The sequence below is a fragment of the Trachinotus anak genome, unplaced genomic scaffold (genome assembly GCF_046630095.1).
Source record: "Trachinotus anak isolate AG129_WGS33_773 ecotype Australia unplaced genomic scaffold, CSIRO_AGI_Tana_v1 ptg000016l, whole genome shotgun sequence".
Taxonomy (NCBI): Eukaryota; Metazoa; Chordata; class Actinopteri; order Carangiformes; family Carangidae; genus Trachinotus; species Trachinotus anak.
Window position 1 is genome coordinate 11977091 of NW_027273867.1, and position 25005 is coordinate 12002095.

At 42.4% G+C, this 25005-nt stretch overlaps 1 protein-coding gene across 3 annotated transcripts; it reads left to right on the plus strand.

Moving 5' to 3' along the window:
* Positions 1-17278: 17278 nt before the first annotated feature.
* On the plus strand, positions 17279-24591 carry sp4 (sp4 transcription factor). Of its 3 annotated transcripts, none has more exons than XM_071500220.1 (7): positions 17279-17857; positions 18109-18179; positions 19159-19518; positions 19616-20831; positions 21152-21350; positions 21793-21992; positions 22216-24591. In XM_071500220.1, exons 1-7 carry the CDS (start codon positions 17851-17853, stop codon positions 22485-22487), a joined length of 2325 nt encoding a protein of 774 aa, XP_071356321.1. In that variant the 5' UTR covers positions 17279-17850; the 3' UTR covers positions 22488-24591. The 3 variants fall into 3 exon arrangements, with proteins under 3 accessions (XP_071356321.1, XP_071356322.1, XP_071356323.1); XM_071500221.1 differs by having other exon boundaries at positions 19159-19509; XM_071500222.1 differs by lacking the exons at positions 17279-17857; positions 18109-18179 and adding an exon at positions 18223-18467.
* Positions 24592-25005: the final 414 nt, after the last annotated feature.

Below are 25005 nucleotides of genomic sequence, written 5' to 3' on the forward strand. Positions count from 1 at the left end.
TGAGTTAAACTACTGATTTGAAAGTTTAAAACAACGTGGCCTGATGCGTCGGACAGAAACGCTTTGTTTCAACTATAGCCCGAAGCCTATTGTTTTTACTGATGTTGTGAAGCCATGCAAAGGGAGAGGCTGATGAATGAGAGGCTGGCCCAGTCCGTCCCATCCTGTCCCTGGGGCGTACCCAGTCAGGCCTGGGGGAGGAAAAGGGAGGACACCACCACTACCTCTACAATTTCATGTCATTCAACTGAAAACAAATGTTGTCTTTAAAAAAAAAAACAAAAAAAAAACACGTCCCCCTGTGCTTTTCTCAGTTTTGTAAATCACCAAGCTCAGACTGTTTTTTTTTTCTGTAAGGAAAAGCTGTTATAACCTGAATGTGAAGGGGTAATCATGGGTGGTTAGCCAACATGATGACGCACACCCTGTAAATAACCCAGAATGATCTTTATATAGCCGATAAGCAAAACCACAGAGGGAACATTTTATTTTAATTTCAAATGTAATAAAACAGCAAGATTTAATCAGTTTCCTTCATTTGTTTGGTATTAACTGCTTCCCTTTCCTTTCTTCATTTCTCTTGTTCTATGAGCAGCCAGAATGAAGTCAGCTAGACACACACAGACAGAAAAGTTAATCACATTCCTCATCCACTCAAATCCCTCACACACACACACACACACACACACACACACACACACACACACACACAGACACACACCAAACCACCATTTACGCCATGTGATTGATAGTGCGCAACATTAATTTTGGTGATGCTGTGCAAAGACAAACAGTTCATTTCATCAGAGAGCTCGAATTTCTTCTTCTGTTCTTTAAAAATGTTTGATTAAATATGATATTTTTCAAAATTCATGAAGATGGGGAACAGTATGTAGACCATGTGTCTGTTTTAAACAGAGCCCAGGCCAGGAAGTGTGTATTTCAGTGAAATATGTTTTATTAGGTTATGATATTGTTGATCTTAATCTGTGAGATTTAGATGCCTCTATCCCTGCTTTGCTAGACAGCTAGCCAACTACACAGCTAAAACAAGAGAGCTAACCGAGCCATGTTGGAAACCTAATTTGCTCTACGTATGTGTGAAAATGTGGCTACTGGTTATGGTTAGGGTTAGAGGTTGGGTTAGGCTTGGTATTGACCCCCTTGCACATGTGGACATGGATTGGGCACCAGCACAAATTGAGTAATGACAATGTCAAATGAAAGCTGTATACCACGGCGAGGCTGGACTTAGTGAAAGCTAAAAGTAAATCGATATCAGTTTTTTTGTATTTTTCTCCAGCTATTGTCTGTAGGCCTGTTGTAAATGAAAAATATCCAGTTTAATGAGCCGCCATCAGGGTGACTCAGTCTTTGATTCCACATAACTAAGTAAGGCAGTTGCTAAAAAGAATACCTCCTAAAGCTATCGAGTTTTTGCAATTTGGTGTAATTAATCCACCTTTGAATCCCATAATTACATGTATTAAGGTTTGAATTAATATTGATTTGAATACAGATATTAATGGTAGATGGACAGACAGACACCTAGCAAAACAAAGATACGTTTAATTATGTTAAATAAAGCCATGGATTATATATAATCCAAATAGGCTATAGTCTATTTTCTTAAACAAACTGGTTTAAACGGACAAAAATTTTAGTTTCCTACTCCTCCTGCACAATCTCTTACTTTTAATTCAACAAACAAACAAATAAAAACATTCAGTGAAGATTATCCGAAGGCAGTATGCAGTATATACATTTCTTTGAGTTAAAAATCTGTGAAATAAACATCTTTACAACCTTTCAATCTTCTACTCAGTGTGCCAGCCAGTCTGAAAACTTAAAACCCCTTCCATTCAACTTAAATGTTGTGTAGTTATTATTGTTGTACCACTGTAGGTATTATTCTATCGGTAAATTTGAGTTTGGGGGTTTTGAAAATACTTTTAAAAGTAAGTGATGAGACTTCACAATGATAAAATCACACTATTATGAATCTATGGACTATTTTGGTATCAAAATACCCCCATCACTAATACACACCTCCCAGTGGACCGGGCAAAATCACAGGCTCCCACACTGGCCCCTGTTTTCCCCCACAGCCTCAGGCGTGGCCGAATGCACAGGTGGAGTTTACAGTAGGCCATCATTCCTTTAACCTGATCGCCATCCTCACGAGCCACCCAAACAGCTGTCCCTCTTTTAGAAGCATTCTTTTCCCACACTGAAAGAGTGTGTGTGTGTGTGTGTGTGTGTGTGTGTCTTAAAGGCCCCCAATGAAACCCTGTCTGAGCCCCAACCTGTTCCTTTAGCGATGATAATGACCACATTATTACGCGCCATTGAACGTCAACAAAAAAAGATTGTCGTGTGCTTTCCAATCACTTTGTGGGCACTGAGACAGAAAAAGTCTAAAGAAAGGAGTGAACTAAAGATCTGGCACTTCTCTCGGAGAGGGGTGGGTGAAGTACTTTATTTCTCCTTGCTGTTTTCCTCATCTCCTCTTTTGTTGGTAGGGTATAGTCACAGTGATCCAGAGGGCAGGGCGGCCATCTTGGTCAGCTGCCCTGCTGAGACAATTAGCGGGAGAATCACAGAGTCAAAAGACAAGCTGCTAAACATGACACAAAAAATATTCATTACAACCAGGGGGTTAGCCAATCAATTTGCGAAAAAGAAAGAAGAAAGCAAATAGGTTGCACATTCTGCACAGTTGTATGCGTTTGTGACAATGATCTGCTGCTAAATATAAGATGCATGTTAAAGTTACTTCTTACTAGTTTGACACTGCTCAAACTTCAATAGTGAACTGCTTTGCAAATGACTGAAAAAAACCCCATTGTCTTCTTTGTCGTATTTCTTTTATTTCTGTATTTAATTCTTATTTGTAGAGACAAATATATCACATGAACTAATGCCACACCCCACGACCTTTAGAGCTTCATCTAGTTTGCAATGCCCGTTTCTTGATGAGCCTTTAAAATACGTCAAAATCCAACAATAAAATACACATGGAACAGCACAAAACACAGTAGATTAGAGAACAGAATACCTTAAAACAACAAGTGCCAGATTGTTCATGACTACATGACCTGAATTTTTCTTTGATGCCCTCTAAACTCAACCCTTAGAACAAACTGAACTTGTTTTACAGGGGAGGGAAAAAGTCATCCAGGTGAGCTGTGTGCCAGGATGTGCCTGGAGCAGCTCCTCCTTGCCTTCCTGTAATTACTGCGAGGAGAGGGCACGTCCGCCGTCTGTCAGCGCGGGGCTGATGGACGACTGTGGCAGCGGAGTCAGGAAAACGTTCTTCACGCTGATGTGATGGAAACATTCACATAAGCGATTTTACAAGATCCCCTTTCATTTGCACTTACGATAAAGGATCAATAAGTACTGAAACTGCTTTTTTTTGTCAAACAGGCACACACATATAAACTCACTGTCTTTGTCTATCTCTGCCTCTTTTCTTGTCTCCTGTTATATATATATATATATATTGTGCACAAGTGAGTTGGAAGTTGTGTTATTCTCTCAAGTCAAATCAGAAATAGACATCTTAAACAGTACAATCATATGTGCAGCAGACTAATAGTAAAACAAAGCAGAACAAATGAGTAGTCTCATGGTTTTCCTCCTATGTTGTTAAACGCAGACACGAGACAGCTCAAAATCTATGGAGGCTTACCACATTTTTGTGTGTTTCTCCATCCCACACACAAACACACACACGCCTGGGTCAGAAAGGGCATCTCTCGTCAGTCTATCTGGCTGAGGGAATCCTGGCCAATGTAATTACTCTGTAGAAGCGCTTCATTCACATTCATGTATACAGCAGATCTACATACGCCAGTAGACACACTCATTCATGAAATGAGGGGAAAAAAAGTGGAGAGGCCTCCGCTGTGTGTTTGTGAGGAACAAGTCTGGGCTGAAGGTGAATTGAAATTGCACTTTATGAGTAGCATCTCTTTCTCTCTTTGTTCCACACACACACACACACACACAAACACACACACACACACTTAGGTTAGGGTTGATGGATGCCTGGGGTTTGCTAAGTCATACATCACGGAGGTCATTTAACCTGCCAACACATCTGCTGTCTCTGGCTTGAGAAAGAGAGGAAGAGGTGGGGAGAGAAGAAAGATTTATAAAGGCGAGGGGGAGAATTATGCAGGGTGAGAGAGAATGAGACCGTGATTAGTAACCGGAGGGGATGAAAAGCTCGTATTCTGCCTCACACACACACACACACACACATTGTGCCGCAAAGTGGTATCTTTTTAACAAGCATCCTCACTGAAGCTGCTTGCGTTATGAGTTTCTCTTCTCCTCCATCAACTTTCTTCTTGTCTGTTAACTACTGACAATAAAGTTGCTGATTTATGTCGCCGAGACGTTCTACACTCCAAGATATTAATGAGCTGCTTCTGAAGGAGCGGTCTTCATTGATTGCTTCAAATGCTGCTGACATTTGTGAGGTAGCTCTGTCTCAAAGGAAGCATGTGTGTGTTGATTGTAGATCAATTGCTTTTTATCCACTCATGCTGTGCCCTGTTTACTTAGCATAGCCAACTCTTAGACTGTGTGTGTTATCTTGTCTTCTCATTAAACCACAGCTAACATGAGGCCTTCACATGAGGAATATTCTACTTTTATTTAAATAGATAGACACATTTAAATCATAAAAATCATAAAAATCTTCGTGTAAGGCAGTGAATGTGACATTATCTTACGTAACCTGCAGTCTGTGGAATTATATCAATTCGTCTCTGCCTTTTGACATTAAAACATGGGAATCCCACTGCTAAAGTCTGTCTCAGTGCTTTATTCGACGTTCACTCTGTCAGCACCCATTAATTTCATTTTTCACATTATGGTGACAGGTTGGTTTGCAGAACATCACAAATTTTCTGATCTCACACATCTCCCTTCTCCCGTCTCAACTCACCTTTCTTGTGTTTTTACCATCAGTTATCTATCATTATTATTTGCTGTGATCCACGAAAACAAAAACATGTCTCAAGGTCATATTTACTACAGGTCATATATATGTTAAATCACAGCTAACTAGTGTTGCAAGCCATGTTGTTGTGTTTTAATCTGAATTAAAACTTTGAATTAAAATTTCTACCTTTCCACAGAGGAATGGTAGACTTCTATGGTTTTATATTATTTATAATTTAAACTTTAATTAATAGACTGATGACATTTTTTAAATTGTATGAAGTTGTTTGTGAGATAATGTAGGTTTTTCAAATCATTACCAAGTAATGATAATATAACACTGGCAAATATGAATGCAGACTTGATGTGAAGTGAGACAGGTTAAACAACTCAAGAAAGTTTCTGTTAACTGGGTTTTTATGCTCAACAGAAGGGAATGGAAACCACTGATTGCACATAGTGGTAAAAAAAAAAACATCCTAAACTCTTAAAGTGTGCATTTTACAATGGTCCACAAAAAAAGTACATATGATTTGTTATTAAGAAGTTAAAATGTCTTGTGTGAAGTGAAGACAGAGTAGAAAAATCCCAACACAAAACCCCTGCAAAACTACAAACTGTCATTTTTACACTTTGATTTTTGTATGTATGAATGAGACATATACCAAGCAAGGCCAGCTGTTTCCGCTGTGTTCCATGCTACATAAATAAACAGAGGAAGCATTATGTAGGAGCACTTTTTATATAGCCTAGCATCTGGCATCTGCTGTAATGGTTAACATGATAAAGAAGAGCGGATGCAGCATCTAAAGTCTGTTATTATGGCCTATTTTCCACAGCTGGCTCTGACACACAAATTGAGGCACATGACACACATATACACGCACACACACACACACCACCATTTCTGAGTTACACACACTCCAGCAGTGCCATGTTTGACACACCAATGAAGAAGGGTGATGAGAGGGAGAGAAGACGGTGAGGAGCAGGGGATGAAGATAAGAACAGGGAGTCTGATTATTCTACACGTCACACAGGTTTTGATGTCCCTAAGCTTTTTTAAAGCTTCTCCAAGATTTTTTTCTTCTTCTGAAGTCGGTAATGTTCCTCGGTATCAGCCCATGAAGAGAACTCAGATAAACCTCACTACTCTCCCTCTCACACACAAACTTGCTCTCACTCTCTTTCCTTGATTAAATCCTGCTCTGACCGTGATCTCTGTTCTCGTCACCAATAACAGCGTTCATCCCTCTTTCTGCTCTTCACCAAAATACACACACACACACACACTTCTCAGACAAGGAGATTAATTTACTCTTGTTCATTTTTCAAGTTCTGCGTCTTCTCTGTGTTTAATGTGTGGTCGAACGTGTGTGTGTATGTGTGTGTGTGTGTGTCTGTGTCCACTGATTGATGCGTGGAAGCCCAGGAGCATAATCATACACTTCCAGACGTCATTTTTCACTTTCAGTCTTGATGGATGAACTTGATGCACTTGATCACTGCTTCCTCAGCATGGGGGGTCTAGGTCATCCTTGAGGTGTGTGTGTGTGTGTTTGTTTGTGTGCTTATGTGTCTCATTGGCCAGCAGTCCATCTCTCTGTCTGAGGCAAGTAGTGATTGAGTAGATGCCCCCATCCCCACCAGAAGGCCTGTATGTGGGGTCTCTCCTCCTATCTATACCCGGAGGACAACCAGCCATGGCAGCCAGCTGTCAAGTGTGATTTTTCAAGGGAAAATCTGGTATTTGTCAGCCAGAGTTTTATTCTAATATTTTTATCTGTTATGATTATTGGTCATGATATTTTATTCATCAGATTTGTGAAAAGCTGTTTCTGGCAAGAACAACATAGACTGTTTTCCCAAAAGACTTAAATCCAACAGAAATCATCCCAAACATTTGTCATCTATCCACCTGAATGTAAATGGAAGAGGTAGCCCTCTGGAAATCCCCACAGCTGCTGCTTTTACAGTCCAACTGCTCTTATTGCTGTCAGTGCCTGCCTTTAATACACAATTAACCCAATTATCTCCAGCACTTCCACTTCAGCTAAAATTGACTACGTTCACAGATTACACTTCAACTACTTTCAGTGCTTACATTTCATTTCAAATTGTCAATTTAAATTACAGTTCAAGAGTTACATTCTACAGTCTTTTAAGTGCTTTCCCTTCATGATTAACATATATAACGGACTTTTGAACATTCCATCACTAACACTTCAACTCCTTTCAGTGCTCAATTGACACTCTTAAGTGCTTCTTAACTTCTTATGTATATTATACAATACAGTAATATAGTATATTGCATAGCAGTATAATATAGTATTATAGTATAATGTTTTCACCATGAGTCCACATACATTTCTTCCAGTAAATTCAACAATTTATAGTTAGCTTTGTGTTTTATTGATCTTTACTTTTCAACACAACCCTGTGAAACAACACTCCATGCGCGATACATATGCGTGCAGACACAGACACACAGACACACAGACACACAGACACACACACACAGACACACAGACACACACACACACACACACACACACACACACACACACACACACACACACACACACACACACACACACACACACACACACACTATTCATGCTATGTTCCTGGTTAACTACAGCCCCTCCCACTCATTGCATTTCACCTTACTACAATGCCTGCCATAAAATTCAGGGGCTGAAGGAGCAGAAGAGGAGAGGGGGTTAAGAAAAGCACTGAGAGATGGCTTGATGTTAAATTGACTGGAAAAAAGCTGCTTGCTTTTTCATGCTAATTGTCGCGCAACAAATTGTTAATTTATTCCACACAGAAAAGCAAAGCACGCCCAGATTTGTCTGAAAATGTCCGAGTTTGTGACATGAGCATAAATCAGTTAGATCATCTGTGCATTTACTCTTATACTTATGCCAATATGATCACATACTTACACACTAACTCTGCACACACACAAATTCTGCTCTTCATGGTCATCAATCAGGGCACGGTGGATGGAGAAACAGACAAATGAAAAGAATGCAGGTTAATACACATCCCTCCATCAGTCTCTTTTTTGCTCTCTCTCTCTCTCTCTCTCACACACACACACACACACACACACACACACAGACTCTTACACACATTCCCACACACTTTTCTCAGACCAGGTTCAGGTGGTTTTGAGGTGATTTCATGGTTGCTGTTTTATTGATGGTTCCCGTCAAACATGAAACGTTTCTTTTCCCACCTAACCACACACACATGCGCTGCCTCTGGGCTGTCATTCAGGTGGTTGGCGTCAGCTCAACCAGGCCCGCAAGTCATGTCAGGTCCTGCACTGAACTACACACACACACACACACACACACACACACACACACACACACACACACATTTGCACACTTATCTTGGATCTTTATGGTGTGCTTCACCCTCCACTTAGCGCTGCTGTAAAGGTCTTCCTGAACTCATACAAGAGTAACATCTTCAAAGAGGTCCGTGCACGCACACACAAACACACACTGAAGAGCCACACCAGACTTCTAAGCGGACTTAATCATTTCACATTTAGCTTCAAAGAGACTGTTCAAACACATGCTTGCTCACTGTCTGAAAGCACAGCATGTGTCCCGTCCTCTTTAATAGTCTTTCGATTCTGCTTAATTCTGCATCTTTGAGTTCAGCTGCATTTGGGCTGTGAAGCTGCAACGGTGAAACAACCGAGATAATGGAGAGCACATTTGGTTTTCAGTGCATTTCTCAATAACTTGTGTGCACAAGTGCCTCTCATAAACAAAGAGGGAAGGTTTCAGCGACTTGAACCATAAAATACAACACGAGGAATCTTGTTTTTCCTTGCAGAGTACAGTTGACTGATGGAAATTAGTTTTGCAACCTCAACCTCCAATGTTAATCATGAATCTGAGTATAAATGAACATTTTACTGCCTAATTTGCCACAACAGAATCAATCATTATATATCCTTAATAACATTTAAAACTTGAGCATAATGCATGGTTTATGGGGTCACGGGTCAACTCAGAGTTCACTCTCAGTTCAAGGTTTTGCTCCTATCGCAACCATAATGATGTTACATCTTTGAGCATCTCATCTCCTGCCCTCAGGAGCTCTTTGTTTTGACCTTTGAACCTCTGGGGTCATATAGTTCTGGAGGCTGACCGCAGGTTGACTTTTTCCCCTCTCTTGGTGTGTCTGTAATGTCTCCAGTGTCACCTGTGTATCTGCAGAGAAGGAGAAGACAGGGAGGGTACCTGAACGGCTGCATACGAACACACACGTACAAAATGCATATGCACATGCACACGGTGGCAGAGATGAATGGCGCCATGCCTACAGTCGTTTGAGAGCATGTAGTAAACACTTGCAGTTGACGCCAGCATGCACATTCTGCACATTCTGGTCATTCACACTCACATTCACAGTCTTTGAAAGTGTACTCTGAGTCGTGGGACTTGTTATTACAATCAGCTCTTGGCCTCACTGTTGTCGGTCCAAAGAGTTGTAGACAGAGCAGTAAACTGTTTGTCTGTATTTCCACTGCATTCGTCATGTGTGTTTGCATGTGAAAAGTGGGAGCAACATTAGACAGGGTGTAAGTGACCTATGCATGTAATTCTAAGACATTATGTGTTGGTTGTCAGCATTGTCATTAATAACTTGTATGTCAGCTATAGAAGATTTGGTGCAATGCTGAGTCTTAACAAGTAGTAACTAGTAGGGACTATCTTTATGCCACTTCAGGTGTTTTTGGTAACCAGTCAGATTTTGCCAAGATCTCAAACAGATAATCATATTGTCACAGTCAAACATTAAAATCTGTTCTCCTCTCTTCTCCTCTCCTCTCGTCATTTCAGTGTGTATTGCTGTCCTGGGTCAAGCTCATAAGAGTCCACTCCTCACCAGATCTCGAGCATTCACTTCTCTGAGTGTTGCATCCCTGACAGAGGGACAAAGAATTGAAATTGAAATTCTGGGAAAAGAAATTCACGCTCTGCAGGAAACTAATAATAAATAATTATTGAGAAGAACACGACTGCTCTGATAGCACTCCTGGAATTTCTGAGAGAGGGAAATCAAGGAGAGCTTGAAAGACTGAGTGCACTAGTGCATGGCCCTCAGCACCAACTGGAAAACTTGTGAAATTCCTGCTGAAGAATTTCAACAGCTGGAGTCTCCTGCTGCAGACCCTCAACAGCTGGAGACTCCTGCCGCAGAACCTCAACAGCTGGAGACTCCTGCTGCAGAATTTCTGTGGTGTTACTGTGGTAAATGGCAAACTGAGAAAAAGCTTTGCCTATTGTCATCATCACCCTGGGTGTCCTGGCCACCAAACTGCCAACAAAACTTGCAAATTGACTCACAACTTACAACCTGCAAATTGTTCATTTTAACACAATTATTGTGAATAATATGACATGTTTGTCTGCTTATACAAGTGGACATATTTACAATATTTTTTTTATTTCTTACACATTGATGACCAGCAAACTTCTCACCAGTTTTGTTAGGAAACAGTGTCACACAACATGTCTCACTGAACGAGTTACACAAACTTCTGGAGATCACAAAAAAAAAATCACAATTTTCTCAAATCCAAGTTAACACATTCAAATTTCATTTTTAGTCCAAAAATAGTCTAAAGCCTAAAGAGACTGAGTACTGATTAATCAACTAATTGTTCAAGCTTAAATAGATTGCACCTTTAAGCCACCATTATCCAGTACACAGATCAGGGATGAGGTAAAGTCATAACACTCACTGATAATTTTTCAATCATTTTTTAAAATCAATTTTAAGTCAATCCATATTGAAATGCCATGTTGCCATAGGCGGTGAGGATGTTAATCAAGACAGCTATCAATGTGCTATAAATTATAATTTTATAATTTTTGTATAATTTCAATATTAAAACTGACCATTTGAAATATTGTGTTTTTCTGTTGATAGCTCAAACTATCACATGCTGTGATAATTGCTATCTGATATTTATTCACACTCGGTTGTTAAAACTCAGTCAGCATTTTAAAACTGAAATAGTTTGAGTGGAGAATTCATCATTTTCAATTGAAAATGCAGAGAGCTGTAATTCACTTCTTACTTATCTCACTGCCTGCCTTTAAAGTTACCAGCAGTAAAGAACAAGGGGAAATCTTCTCTGAATGTGATGTACATATTTCTCAAAGACAGAGTGAAAGCACACACGGCTTCAGGTCGTCTCTCAGATGAGCACTGGACTGGGGCTGGGAGTTTGGTTTCCAAATCTAAAAAGTTGTAAAACGTTGTTAGGCCTGAAATGATTACGGTGGGTGAGAAAAGTCATTAGTGCAGGTCTTCAGGAGTTTCGTCTTTTAAGTCAGAGTTGATGCTCAGCCTCTGGGATGCGTTTCTGTCCAGACACTGATTTGATGTTTCACTTGTTGCTACCATGACTACAGTGGTTAACATTCCACTCTGCACCCTGCTATTGTGGGTAATTGTGAAAGAATTTCTTTAGAAAAACTTCACTTCTGCATTCAGCTTAGCACAACCCTCACAATCTCTCTCTCACTCACTCTCTCACTCACACACACACACACACACGCACGCACGCACGCACGCGCGCGCGCGCGCGCCTTGGACTACAAACATTTTTTTTCAAGCATTAAAGGATTATTATTCCAGACAATTAAACTGAATTGGACAAATGTTTTGGGCACTGACAGAAACTGTCAAATTTGCTTCCTGTTGCCCCCTCCCCCCCCCCCCTTGTAAAACACACACGCACACACACACACACACACACACACACACACTTATTTCTACAGACACACACACACCTCTCAGCTTCTAAAATTTCCAACAGAGACAGTTACAATGGGTGCAACAACCAGCATCGGGCAGGTACAAAAGGAAATGTTATTTCTTTTGAGTACTGTGTTATGTTACTGTATTTGTTAGAAGTGGTTCTAAATCTGAGGGTAAGGGTTCAAACTTATCATAAATGTTGCAAATATAAGATCACAGTGAGGAAAACCTGGGAGTGTCTCTTGTCACAGAACAATGGGAAAAATTATAATTATTTAATCAACTTATGATTTTGTTCAGGTCATACATAAGCTATACTTGTTACCACGTGTACTATAAGTATTGTTAGTCATTGTGTATGCCATCTGATGATTTGTATTGTGTATTTTATGTGAAGGGTGTCACCCTGCATTCTCAGCCTTTGTGGGGTTGCTGGGTTCGGGGCACTGCGAACCCATGCCATCTGTGGTGGGATTGGGCTGGCGAGTAACAAGTGTTATTCTCATCTTTAATAAAAACAAACAAAAAACTGGGGTTCGGGACCTACCAAGGGGGGCCAGGTAAATCTGATGGAGATGTAAGATGGTTTACAGAATAAGTACACAAAATATATTTTTTGGTTACATAAATTTATGTTTTCTCAACTTGGAAGACATGCAAACATCTTTGTTTAAGGAGATATGTGGGAACACACGTTTTGTTTTTTTTTTCAAATTACACTAAAGTGAAATGTGCACTCAAGTCGATGTTGTTTCCTTTTAAAGGGTCAGAAGTCAAAAAGGCTGGAAACCACAGTGTTAGAACTGTCAACTGTCAGCTGACTTTTCAAAACAACAACAATTTAAACACTGTGAAATCATACTGTAGCATGTGAAAGCTAAAAGATAAGTCATCCAGCCACAGGGGGAAAAACGTTTTTTCTCATTGTAGGTCAGACACATGTCCAACCCACACCCTAAACTGGCACCATGCCCACTGAGACACCGAGACACACTGGTTGTTTTCCACTTAATCCAGACACCAGGAAGCATCAATCACTGAGCTGTCATTAAAGTGTTACACTGCCAGCTTCCACTGAGCTTCACGCAAGTCCAGTTCAGTGTAATGTGATGTGATGTGTCATGTTTCCAGGAATAAAAGGTTTTTTTAAAAAAAGAAAAAAGAAAAATCACACCAGGCTACATCTGCTCAGGTTACTGTGTTCATGCACACTTGAGATTTATGAGACAGTAAAAATATGATTAAAGCACTGCACCTACAGCTATAATGTCTCTATTATCCAACATTGTGTATATGTGTGTGTGTGTTCCTGCTGTAGTGTAACGCTAGACATTAGGTTATGATGGTACATAACAGAGGAGTGACATCAGCTATTGTTATTCACATTTACAGGTACAAAAGGATGAGTACATACTGATCTACGTATCCGTGTGTGAATATCCATCTAATTAACCATCTGCCTGTAGCCATATGCTTATTGCTTGTAATGGCAGAGTTATGTCAAACCTGTCTGTTATCACTTGTCAACAAGTTCTCCAGGCCTGTACACACACACACACACACACACACACACACACACACACACACACACACACACACACACACACACACACACACACACACACACACACACACACACACACACACACAATGATATAAGTCATAAATCTCTTTGTCTTTAGAGCCCAACCTTTAGGAATGGGGAGACATCTTGACGCCAAGCTCGCGTGTGACAAATGCACACCTACGCATACATGTGTGTGCAGAAAGCTTGGGGATATCACGCAAAAAAACACAACTGCATGTAAACGTGCACTGACTCATACATGCAAACATGCTCATGCGTAGATGCACTGTACATTCCTGGACACACACACAGACACACAGACGCACACACACACCCTGATTCAGAGGGGGAGCATTATGTCTGAAGCGCCAGGTTGATGTCTGGACACTTACTCTGAAAACTGTTCTTTTTCCACTTGGATTTGGGCTGAAGAAGGAAATTCTTTAATAATTCGTTAATAAAAAAGTAAACTTCATCTTTCTAGATATACTAGACCAACTAGGTTACATCACATCATTTGCATATTCAGCTTGAAATTTGATCTCATATTTTTCTCCAGCTATATTTCAGCTGATTCTAGGCACACAACGTGTATCAGCATGATATCCAAGACAGTTTTCTCTGCTCTCAGTTGGAGTTCACATGTAAGACATACAAACTGCCAAAACTGAGAGGTCACTGCTTTAAAGATAGCAAGTAAACCCCACTGCTTGCTAGACTCTAGTGACACAGTTAGACTACACTTCTCAAACACTCACAATTCTGGCTTAATTTGCTCTCAAAACTTCCCTTCCCTTATCTGTTCTTACACATTCTCAAATTTTGAAGTTGTAGTTGTGCTTCCTTGTGTTGTCTTGAATGTATTCCTGAACCCAGCGGGTGGCAGTGAAGTCTAAAGAAATGTAGACTGTAGATATATTCTCCTTTTATGAACGTGTCGGAGCTATGAACTTTTAGTCTTTAATTCTAATGTAATTGCAATGGTGGGCTAATCAAAAACCACACAAAGGTATGACTTTGAATAAAGGGAAGCGATTGGGTTTGTTTTGATGAGTTGTTTAAAGAGAACTGTAGCACGAGAGCATGAGCACTGTACTGAACTTATATGTACAATATTCAGAAACTTGTTCTTTAACTCAGTATTCTTATTTTACACTACTTTATACGTTTCTGTATTTCAGAAGGAAACACTGACAGCAATAATTACTAGTTACAGAATAATACTCATACAAACTTGACCAGCTTATAGAAAATAATGCATTGTTATAGATTTGTCTAACTAATAGTATATTTGGTGGTAAAAAGTAGCTCCAAGTTGCTGCTTACGTGTTAATGCTTTAGTAATAATAATCCAATTATCTAATAATATACAATGCATAATAAAATGACTCTTTTGCATGATAAGTAACTAATAATTTTATTTTGAAACTTTAAGTATATTTTAATGCTCCTAACCACAATGCAGAACTTTTACTTATAAGTGAGTGTTTTTCATTGAGACTTTGCCACTTTTACTCAAGTGAAATATCTGGATACTCTATGTGTAGGTATGAGTATACAGTCTATGGTATTAGCCCCTTCTGGTATATGGCTCCATCTAGTGGCAGCAGCTGGAAAACAAGTATAACAGCCATTTTTACTTTCTGAACAATGTAGAAATGTATTTACCGGCTGCTTATAGTTTTTCAGCTTTTGCTGGTCTTAAACTAATCTTAAATGTGGAAGGCCCCTGACAGACCTTCTTACCAGTATGACCAGTAGAGGTTGAATGCAACTTTATTGAGGGTTAATGCTGCTGTGAATAAATTCCTCACTACAAAATACAATATAATAACACTGAATATGGGATATTAGCTTTCCTAAACATGGTGCAGTCACCCATAGCAGACTATGGCCTTCTATCTACCACACCCCCTTCCATCACCACCACCATACATACTCACACACACAGACAACACCCCTTCTTCAGACCAGACCCCGTTGCCTAGCAACGCCCTGCTGAGTGGCCCGGGAGGCGGGAACAAGGCACTTGGCTTCCGCTGTAATTACAGTGCATGTGTGCATATATGTATGTTTCTGGGCCACCACAGGTGTGTGTCTGTGTGTAGTTCAGCTGTGAAAACACAAATAGGCTACTAGCACTACCATGAACAAAAAGAGAAAGGGAAACCACAAGAGCAGAAAGTATATCAGGCCTGCGTAGCAGCCATGTTCGATACAGTCATTTCTTTTATGCATCGGAAGAGGCCAGATTTTAAACTCATTAAGTCTTGAGAAGAAATGTCTCAGCATGACCAATAAGGCCATATAAAGAATCCATAGGTGTTAATGTCCTATCTTTTTTATCACAATCAAGATCCATGATTAATATTAAAGAGCCTCAAATTGTTTGAACTGAACTTTCCCACTGTGCATATTTCGAGGTAACATAAAAATCTAAATCAGTACTGAACAATACTAAATACCATCCTGACTTTGTGTTAATGTGACAAGGTGCATCTTAATGAGGAAGTACAGGCTTGGCTGACAGCCTAGGAGCCTAAATATTTCCCTTGTGTGCCAGGGGCATATCCTCAGTTGGCCATCTGCTAATGATGTTTTCTGCTCAGTGAATCAGGGTTGTGACTCCACTTGGCTAAAGTCACTCTTGACTCATGAGGGGCTTCACTGAAGGAGGCAAATTGAGGAGGAGAGCCCCCCCCCCCCCCCCCCCCCCCCCCCCCCCCCGACTAGGACCATACAGGCCTCTCACTGTATGTCAACATGTAGCCCAGCTCTGTTCACTGGGATGAATTTAACATATAATTTCCCTTAAGTAGGTTGAAAGTGGTTTTGGTGTGTGGGTGACAGACATATAGTAATATAATAATAAGTAACCAAACATGATTTCCTAAAACCCAAGCTGGCAAATTCAAATGTCTTGTTTTTTCCAACCAAAGGTCCAAAGCCCAAATGTGTTCAGTTTACTGTAAGAAACATTTGAGAAGCTGGGACCATTGAGCTTTGTAGCATTTTGGCTTAAAACAATGACTTAAATGACTCTGAATTTGAATTATCAAAATTATCGCCGATTCACTTCCTGTTGATTGACTAACTGATTGACTAATAGCTTAAACTCAAATGCAAATCCCAAAAGAGTTTTTCAGTTTTGATGTCTCCGAATTGCCTTTTTTAAAATTTGTTGAACTAACAGTCCACAATCCAAAAATATTCCCTTTTCAAATATAAGTGATTTGTTTAAAAAATAGATCTACATTCAACAGGCTCCAATTAGCAAATGTTGAGCCTTTGCACTTGATAAATAACTTAATTAATCAGTCATCAAAACTGTATGAAATCGATAAATTGACTGTTTCAGCCTTGTTCTACTGTGAATTTCCTAAGAACTGTAAAGTACTGTTATCATATAAGCTTCAAAGCTGACTATAGACATGGGCCAGAGTGGAACAGGGACTGATGAGGGGAAATACCAAACACCATAGAGGCAAATAAACACAAGTAAGCACAGACACAACATTGACACCTTATGATTCTTCATATTTTCTTTAGTAATTAAAAGTGACACTTCTGCTCCTCTGCTTTGCCTCTGTGTTTTACTTCTTCCTCTTTTAACCAGGGCTGTCATCCTGTGACACCAGAAAGTGGAAACAAACACACACACAAACAAACACACAAACAAACACACACACACACACACACACACACACGCCTCCCTTTCCCGTTCGCCCAACCCCCCACAACACAGAAGTCACCGCCCTTCCCTCTCCCTCTCACACCAACATGACTACCAACACAGCCGCTCCAACCGCGACCCGCACGGCGGAGCATCATGGGACTTGTAGTCCCGTCAGCCCAATCCAGTTCGAGAAGGCGAGGCCTCACCAAAATACAACTCCCATCTCGACCCTCGCACGCCGAGCCCCGTCGTCCAATCTGAATATGTGGGAGGAGCGCGTCCGCCCACAAAAGCCACAGCTATCTCCCCATATCTCCCCGTTAAAAAACATCAATTGTGCACGAAAAAAAGGGGAACACGCGTAAAATAAAAACACTGGTGACGGTTTGTTTTCGGTGCGCGACGGACGGCGACGAGGCGTCCCCGCGTCGTGCGGCGAGAGAAACGGCGGCGACAGGCAGGAGCAGCGGAGAGGGTGTTGTCCTGATGCTTAAATGGAAGTGGGTGGGCCTATACGGTCACACACCGCCAACTTCTCTGTGGATATCATTCTGACAAGCGCTAATTTGCTCGTTTATGGTCTGTCTATCCGGTAAAAGAGGCATACGCCGGGGCTGCGAGGGGGCCGACGGGCCGGGGACGGTCACAGTGCTCTCCGTTATTTCCGTTATCTAGGGCTGCTTGATTGTGCCTGCGCTTGGCACCGCCCTTCCTGGCCGGTGGGTGGTTTCGTCAAACGGGCAGATCCGCCACGGCCCAGCGCCGAACATATAGGCCGTCCTCCGCCTCTGTACCCGGCCGGCCTTCTACCGTGAACTACACCCTCTCCCTCTCGGTATATTAATGCGTTATGAGTGGTAGGTACCCTCCCCCCTCTCCACCCCTCTCTCTCTCTCTCCGTTTGATAGATATGAGGCTTCAAGTCCCTTTGATATTGATGATGAGGTTACTGGTTTCTCTGCCTTTATTGATCACCTTTGTTGTGCTGTATCTGCCTTATGATCAGACTTTATTGACAGTGCCTACATAGTGCCTGCCTATCCTGGGACTTTGTACCATTCAGACACACTTGTGATGATATTATAATATTTCTGCCCTCTCTCCACAGACTCGAAGAAGGAATCATCTGGAACTGAAGGAGGGAAAGCATCTAAAAAGGGGAAAAGCTCTGGATCGCAGGTACAAAGAAGAAATAAGAGTTTATTATAGTTCAATACTTTTGCCTTGCCTGCAGGCCAAAAATGTTCTCCCTCCCCTCCCAGCCAGCCAGACACCTCTGGGGGCGTTTCTCTGGTGAATTCAACTTCCTGCTTCTGTGCAGCCCTGCTGAGAGCCAACCCAGAGCCTCATGAATAGGCTTACATGGCTGTCACACTTCAGCCACTGTACTTTTGAATTGTCTGTTTGAATTAGGGTTAAAATGATTTAATTCTGCATATGGATTTATTTTAAAGACCTGCAGCGTTGGTATGTGCCTCTACAACTGGAATTTCTATTTTTAGCTGCTTTGTATATTTCTTAGAGATTATTTTCAGCCAGGCAGTTATTCTTGAGTGCATCTTTTGTAGTCAAACGTGTATGACACGCATTGCTGCCGTTGTTATTTCCCACGCTGTTGCAGTTTATACAGAAATTAGGCTGTTTTCGTGCACTGTTGAGAGATGTGTAGCATTAAAAATTTCCCTGCGACCTAGTTCCTTTGAAAGGGAGGGGAGAGAGAGAGAGAAGGCGGCATTTTCTTCTAGTGTTCTGAGAAAAGAGAAATGTGGTTCTCACACGCCCACCCACTCGCTTCCTGTAATACCGCCCACTTCCACTGACAGCTCTCTCTTTCGCTCAGCTTTTTGGTGTTTCTTTTCACTGCACCATGTTTTCTCCTCCCCTCGCTCTTTTACTCTTTTTCTTCATCATATCAAATTGTTTATTATGTGAATGTGCATAATGATACCTGCCCGTCCCTTCCCCTCGGCTTTTTTTACATACATGTTTTACTTTCTTGTTTGAGTATGAATATGAGCTCTTTATGTGTGTTTCCGTCTTTCTCTAACCCTGACTCGCCTCTTTTTCCGCCCTCCCTTGTCACTACTATTTAACCGTCTCTCCCTCTGCCCCTCCTTTCCATCTCTCCTGCGCCCTCTTTCCTACCCCTCTCCTCCAGGATTCCTCTCAGCCCTCTCCCTTGGCTCTGCTAGCAGCCACCTGCAGTAAGATCGGAGGGCAGGGGGGAGTGGAGGGGGCCCAGGCCCAGGCAGGGGCCCAGCAGATCCAGGTCCAGGCCGGTCAGATCCAGCTGCAGGCAGGTCAGCTCCAGGGTCAGATAGTGGTGGACACAGCTGGGGGTCAGGCCCTGGTGCCCCAGCAGTTGGAACTGGTCCCAGCTCAGTTCACAGGGAACGGCTGGCAGATCATTACAGCGGCGCCTACTATGGCCAAGGAGAACACCAATCAGCCTGTTGCAGTGACCGTGGCCACCACCTTGGCTAATGACAGCTCACCTGGTGGACGCAAGGTGAAGGAGGTGCGGGACGCGATGGGTTTCAGTGGACGATTTCTTTTTGGTTGTCTGTCAGTGTTTGTCCTCTTAACTGTATCAATGCTCTTTTCCTGTTGGGCAGGTGAAGGCAGTTGGTGGGACCAACAATGTTGCAGCCAATCAGCAGCAGCAACAGCAGCAGCAGTTCCAGATCATCCAGGTTCAAAACCTGCCCAATGCCGGGGGCGGGGTCCAGTATCAGGTCATCCCTCACCTGCAGACTGCAGATGGACAGCAGATCCATATCAGCCCAGCTCAAACGACCTCCATTGGAGCTCTGCCTGAGCAGGTTCAGCTCATCCAGACCCCGAGCCAAAGTCAGACCCAGGCCATCCTTCAGCCAGCCAACCAGCAGGCCATCCTGACAAGTACAGCCAATCAGACGGTCCCACTGCAGATCCGCCCTGCGCAGTCTTTCCCGCTGCAGCTGCAGACTCTGCAGGGCTCCCAGACTCCTGTTATGACCACAGTACCCATAAACCTTGGTGGCATGACCCTGGCTCTGCCTGTGATCAATAATGTCGGAGGGGGTGGGGCTGTGCAGCTCATCCAATCAGCAGACGGCACGTTCTCTGTTGCCAATGGCAACCAGCTGGTGACAACGACAGTGTCTGGGGCGGCTCCTCCTACAGCATCTAGTGGCTTGACACAGGCAGTAGCTGAAGGTGACAGCGTGTCTGATGGGGCGCAAGTGGTTTCCACTGGATCAGAGGGTGGACCAGCTGACACCCAAGTGCAAAGCAGTGAGGCAGATTCTCAAAGCCCGACCCAGGCCAACGGACTGCAGAACCAGGCAGATACAGCAGGAACCATACAGCAGGTCATCGTGGGCCAGGTGGGGCACCAGTTGGTGCAGCAGATCCAGCTGCAGCCCCAGGCTCAGAGTCAGGGTCAGCCCCAGGGCCAACAGCAACCTCAGCACATTCAGACCCTCCAGTTAGCCCCTGGACAAACCCTCCAGCCCATCCAGGCCTTCCAGAACCCAGCCCAGGTCCTTATTCGTACCCCGACTCTGTCACCCTCTGGGCAGATCACCTGGCAGACACTGCAGCTGCCCGGTGGAGTCTCCCTGCAGGGCGGCCTGGGGACAGCCGTGCCACAGCAGTTGACACTGGCCCCGGTGACTGGTGGGACGACAGTGGGGAGTGGAGGGCTGGTCTCCCTGAGTGGAGCTCCCCTGACACTGAGCGCTGCCCAGATCAACCCGGGGTCTGGGGTACAGACGGTCAGCATCGCAGGGCTGGGCACTGCTGGGGTTCAGGTGCAGGGTGTTCCCCTCACCATTACTGGTCTACAGGGTAAGGACACACTAAGAGTTACGTGTGAATGTGTAGTGACTAATTCATGACTGATCCATTATTACAATAAACAAAGAGAAGGTTAGAGTAGTGCTGTTGTGCAAAGGGAGAATTATTAGTTATTGAGAAAATATGAAGATCTAATGAGTTTACCCTTCTAACTTTCCAACCTCCAGTTTTGTGGCAGACTATTATATTTATATTTATGAGCTATGTCAGAACCAGGACTGGATCTAGCTTTCTTTATTGTATTTTCTTCAGACTACAACGCGGACAGTACAAGGCATTTACTCATTTTGTCATTTACAATCACCTTTCAGGTCAACCACAGGGTCAGGATGGGGTCAAAGTTCAGTCGTCTCCCTTAACAGTCGCAGTTGGCAATGTGGCATCAGGCTCATCGATGAGTCCAGACCAGCTGGGCTCCGTACAAAGTTCTTCGGACCAGGAGGGACCCCCCAGCAAGAGGCTTCGACGTGTCGCCTGCTCTTGTCCAAACTGCAGGGATGGAGAGGGAAGGTATGGACACACCGGAATCACGTTATGCGTTGGTGCAGTAGGAAAAACTGGGGTTAAATGTCTAATCATTTCGGAACCTACTGGTTTTGAGGACATAGTGTATTTAGGGAAATCAAACCAAACAAGTTAGGATGCCTGGACTGACAGATGAACAGAACACATTGCAGCTTGTGTCCTAAAACATTCAAAAACCAGTCAAATGTATTTAGCTTTGCAGCAAGCCAATGCAGTGGAGAAGAGGCTGTTTCAAGTACATTTATGTTTTATGGTATTGTAGCATTTGTGATTTAAGTTATTCACGTGGTGTTCTTTAATGTTTTAACTAAATATTATATTTGCACTGAAAGTGCTTAAGTAAATTTGCTTTAACACACACACACACACACACACACATAAATCCTTCATCTCACCCCTAACCCAAGTGTGTGTGTGTGTGTTGTAGGAACAGCGGGGACCCCACAAAGAAGAAGCAGCACATCTGCCACATGGAGGGCTGTGGGAAGGTGTACGGCAAGACGTCCCACCTGAGGGCCCACCTGCGCTGGCACACCGGCGAGAGACCCTTCGTCTGCAACTGGATCTTTTGTGGCAAGAGGTTCACCAGAAGCGATGAGCTACAGAGACACCGGAGAACACACACAGGTACAGGGGTGTAGACTGGTGATGTGGTTCACCCTGGTCGCGTTGGTAGGGTTACAATGATATATGGCACATAAGGCAGCAAATCCTCCTATTGAGAAGCTGGAACTAGATAATGTTTGGCATTTTTGTCATACTTTTCGATGTCCTTTCTTGATGTTTTTCAATCTCTATGATTTCTTCTGACTCAGATTTTGTCTCTAATTATTTGTCTTTTCCCCTCTAGGAGAGAAGCGTTTTGAGTGTCCTGAGTGCTCCAAGCGCTTTATGCGCAGCGACCACCTGTCCAAGCACATCAAGACGCACCAGAACAAGAAGGGCGGGGCCGCGGTGGCAATCATCACCACTGATGAAATGGAGGAAGATGCCCCCGAAGGCCTGGGCACCTCCCCTCAGATTGTCGCTGTGGCGACCCTCTCACGTGACTCTGACCCCGCTACACCCACCACCTCTAATCACCTGGAGGAAGAGGAGGAGGAAGAGGAGGAGTTTGAATAGGCGGCTAACTGCTGTTTCTTTGCGGAAGGCTGACTTCCTGTTTTTTTGGGAGTCTTTGCAGAGACTGTAAGGGTGGCTACTTTTTTCTTTTTCTTTTTTTTACTTTTAATCTCACATTTTAAAAATGTTGTTCTCTCATGAAAAGGGACTCAAAAGAGACGGGATCATGCGATGAACAGAAACCGAAAAATATAAACTTTACAATCCAAAAAATAACTAACACATATAATAACAAAAATTTAGCCTAAACATATGAAAGATTAGTTTGGCTTTTATAAAATGAGTCTATAATAATTCCATGCGTGGTGGGGAAAGGAATGCAAGTAGTATCAAGATTAGCACAAGACAGGGGGACCTGCTGAATTTCAAACCATCTGACATCGAGACATTTCCCTTCTCGCAACAGAATCTAACTCTATGCACAAAGTTGTGTTCCTGTTTCATACCTGTCAGACAGTGCTGAGGGTCAATCATAGTACAGTACTGTTGCAGAGCAGTGACAGAGCAGGGACAGTCTTGGGATGGTGTGCATGTGTTTGCGCGTATGAATGAGTGTGCGTTTGTATTCCCATGCTGTCATGGAGAGGATCTACCTAATTTGAGTTTTATTCATGGTTCAGGTTTAGTCCTCGGATCAGATTCAGGTGTTGATTCCTTCAAGACCAGTTAACGGACAAACTGTTATTGAAGAAGAGAGGGGATGATTCTAAAAAAAATAAATAAAAAGTAGAAAAAAGCACATATAAAAAGATTTATAAATAATGCATTCCTATTGAGGTGCAGTGGCCATTAGAGAAAAAAAAAGGTTTCTATAGAGAAAAACAATCTAGCTTTCTACAACTTTGTGTAGTGAAAGCAATACTATAATGACAATCCTAGTGAAACCATGTTTACATTGTTAGGGGAAGTTTTCTCTGTTAATAAAAGAAGCCAGTTTGCTCTAAGATTATGGGAAACCATCTGAGAGCAGTGCTGTCCTCCGAACAAAGCCGGTTACTTCGCAGATACTGCAGAAAGGCGTCAGCATCACAGCTGCGATTACTATCAGATGGTACCTGGCTTTGTCGGATGGCTGCACTGCCACTGATGATGCTTTTTGCTTTCTGTGCTCTGGTGACGACCCCCTCCCACCTCCACCTCTCCACCTCTAACTCTGCTGCGTGACCAATGTACCACAATTGCCTTAACACAAGCTGTCGTACAGAGGGAACTTCAGAGTGAGGTGGACGGAGAAAGATGGGAGCTCTCCTGCATTATTAGGGGGTAACATGGAGAGCAGACCACAGCACAGAGAGGTGAAATGGTGATAAGAGCTGTGGGGGGGGGGGGGGGGGGGTGTCAGGCTATTTAGCTATGTGGATATTTGAGATGTTTTCTGGTGGTGTTGCTCTGTGTTAGTTCAGTGCGTACATACTTTTTAAATTAAAAGATACTTTTATTTTATAGAATTTATCAATTGTTTTCAAAAGTCCCCTCCCCAGTATGTTAACACACAGGACCCCACTGTGTATGGCTAATTTATTATTTATCCTTGATTTGTAATATTTGCCTTTTGCTGGACTTGTATTTGTGTGCGTTGATTCTGAGGTTGTGTACAGCATGTTTCAGTTTTTTGCCGTAGTGCTGCTTCTCTCTCTTCTTTACTCTTTGTGCTTCTGTTTTTTTTTTTTCTATGTCTGACCATTGCTGTTCATTTCTTTATCTTCTCTTGCGCCATAACATGTTTTTGGAGAAAATAAATAACAAAAGAAGAAGAAAGCAAAAAAAGTTACTATTGTTTAAAAGTTGAAAAGGTTGATACCAAACAAATTTAGATGTTTTTGGTAATATTTTGTGTGACAACCAACTTTTTTTTCTTTGATATTTTGTAGTGACATCTCATTTGTAAATCTTTTTCTAAAGATGTTTGTTTGTCTCCATGACATTTGATAATGGGTTTTTTGCCAGGTTAGCCTCAAAGGCTTCAGTTTATTGATATTTTTAAAACTGGTTTGTACAAACGTGTTATGTCAATAAAAAAAGAAAAAAAAGGACAACTTCAAGCAGAAAAAAAATGCTTTGCCTGCATAACACTTGACAATAAAGTGATTAAAACTGTCTTAAATTCCTCTGACGCTCTGGTATTTGTGTGTATCAAACAGATTGAAGTAGAACCAATCACAAAGAAACAATGGAGCACTCTCTCTCTCTCTCTCTCTCTCTCTCTCTCACACACACACACACACACACACACACACACACACACACACACACACACAGAGTTTCTATAACTCCTCCTGCCTCCTTATTACTGTGTAATCTCTCAGCTTTGTTGTGACAGCAGTGATGATGGAGTATCTGCTCTTCCTTTAGGAGCAATTACTGCTCCTGCTTACCGTTTCTGCTGTTGATGGATTCTACAATGATGCTGCAAGAACTGAACCTATGACCATCCAGTCACAGGACAATCTATTATCGCTCAAAAACACTCACTTGCTTTGAGCGATTGTTGTCTACTTTAGAAAACATGAACTACAAA

Bases quoted from the DNA above. Each gene is read 5' to 3' on its own strand.
- sp4 (XM_071500220.1), top strand. The intron at 19,519-19,615 runs GTGCGGGACGCG...CCTGTTGGGCAG, and splicing joins GTGGACGCAAGGTGAAGGAG to GTGAAGGCAGTTGGTGGGAC. The intron at 20,832-21,151 runs GTAAGGACACAC...ATCACCTTTCAG, and splicing joins CACCATTACTGGTCTACAGG to GTCAACCACAGGGTCAGGAT.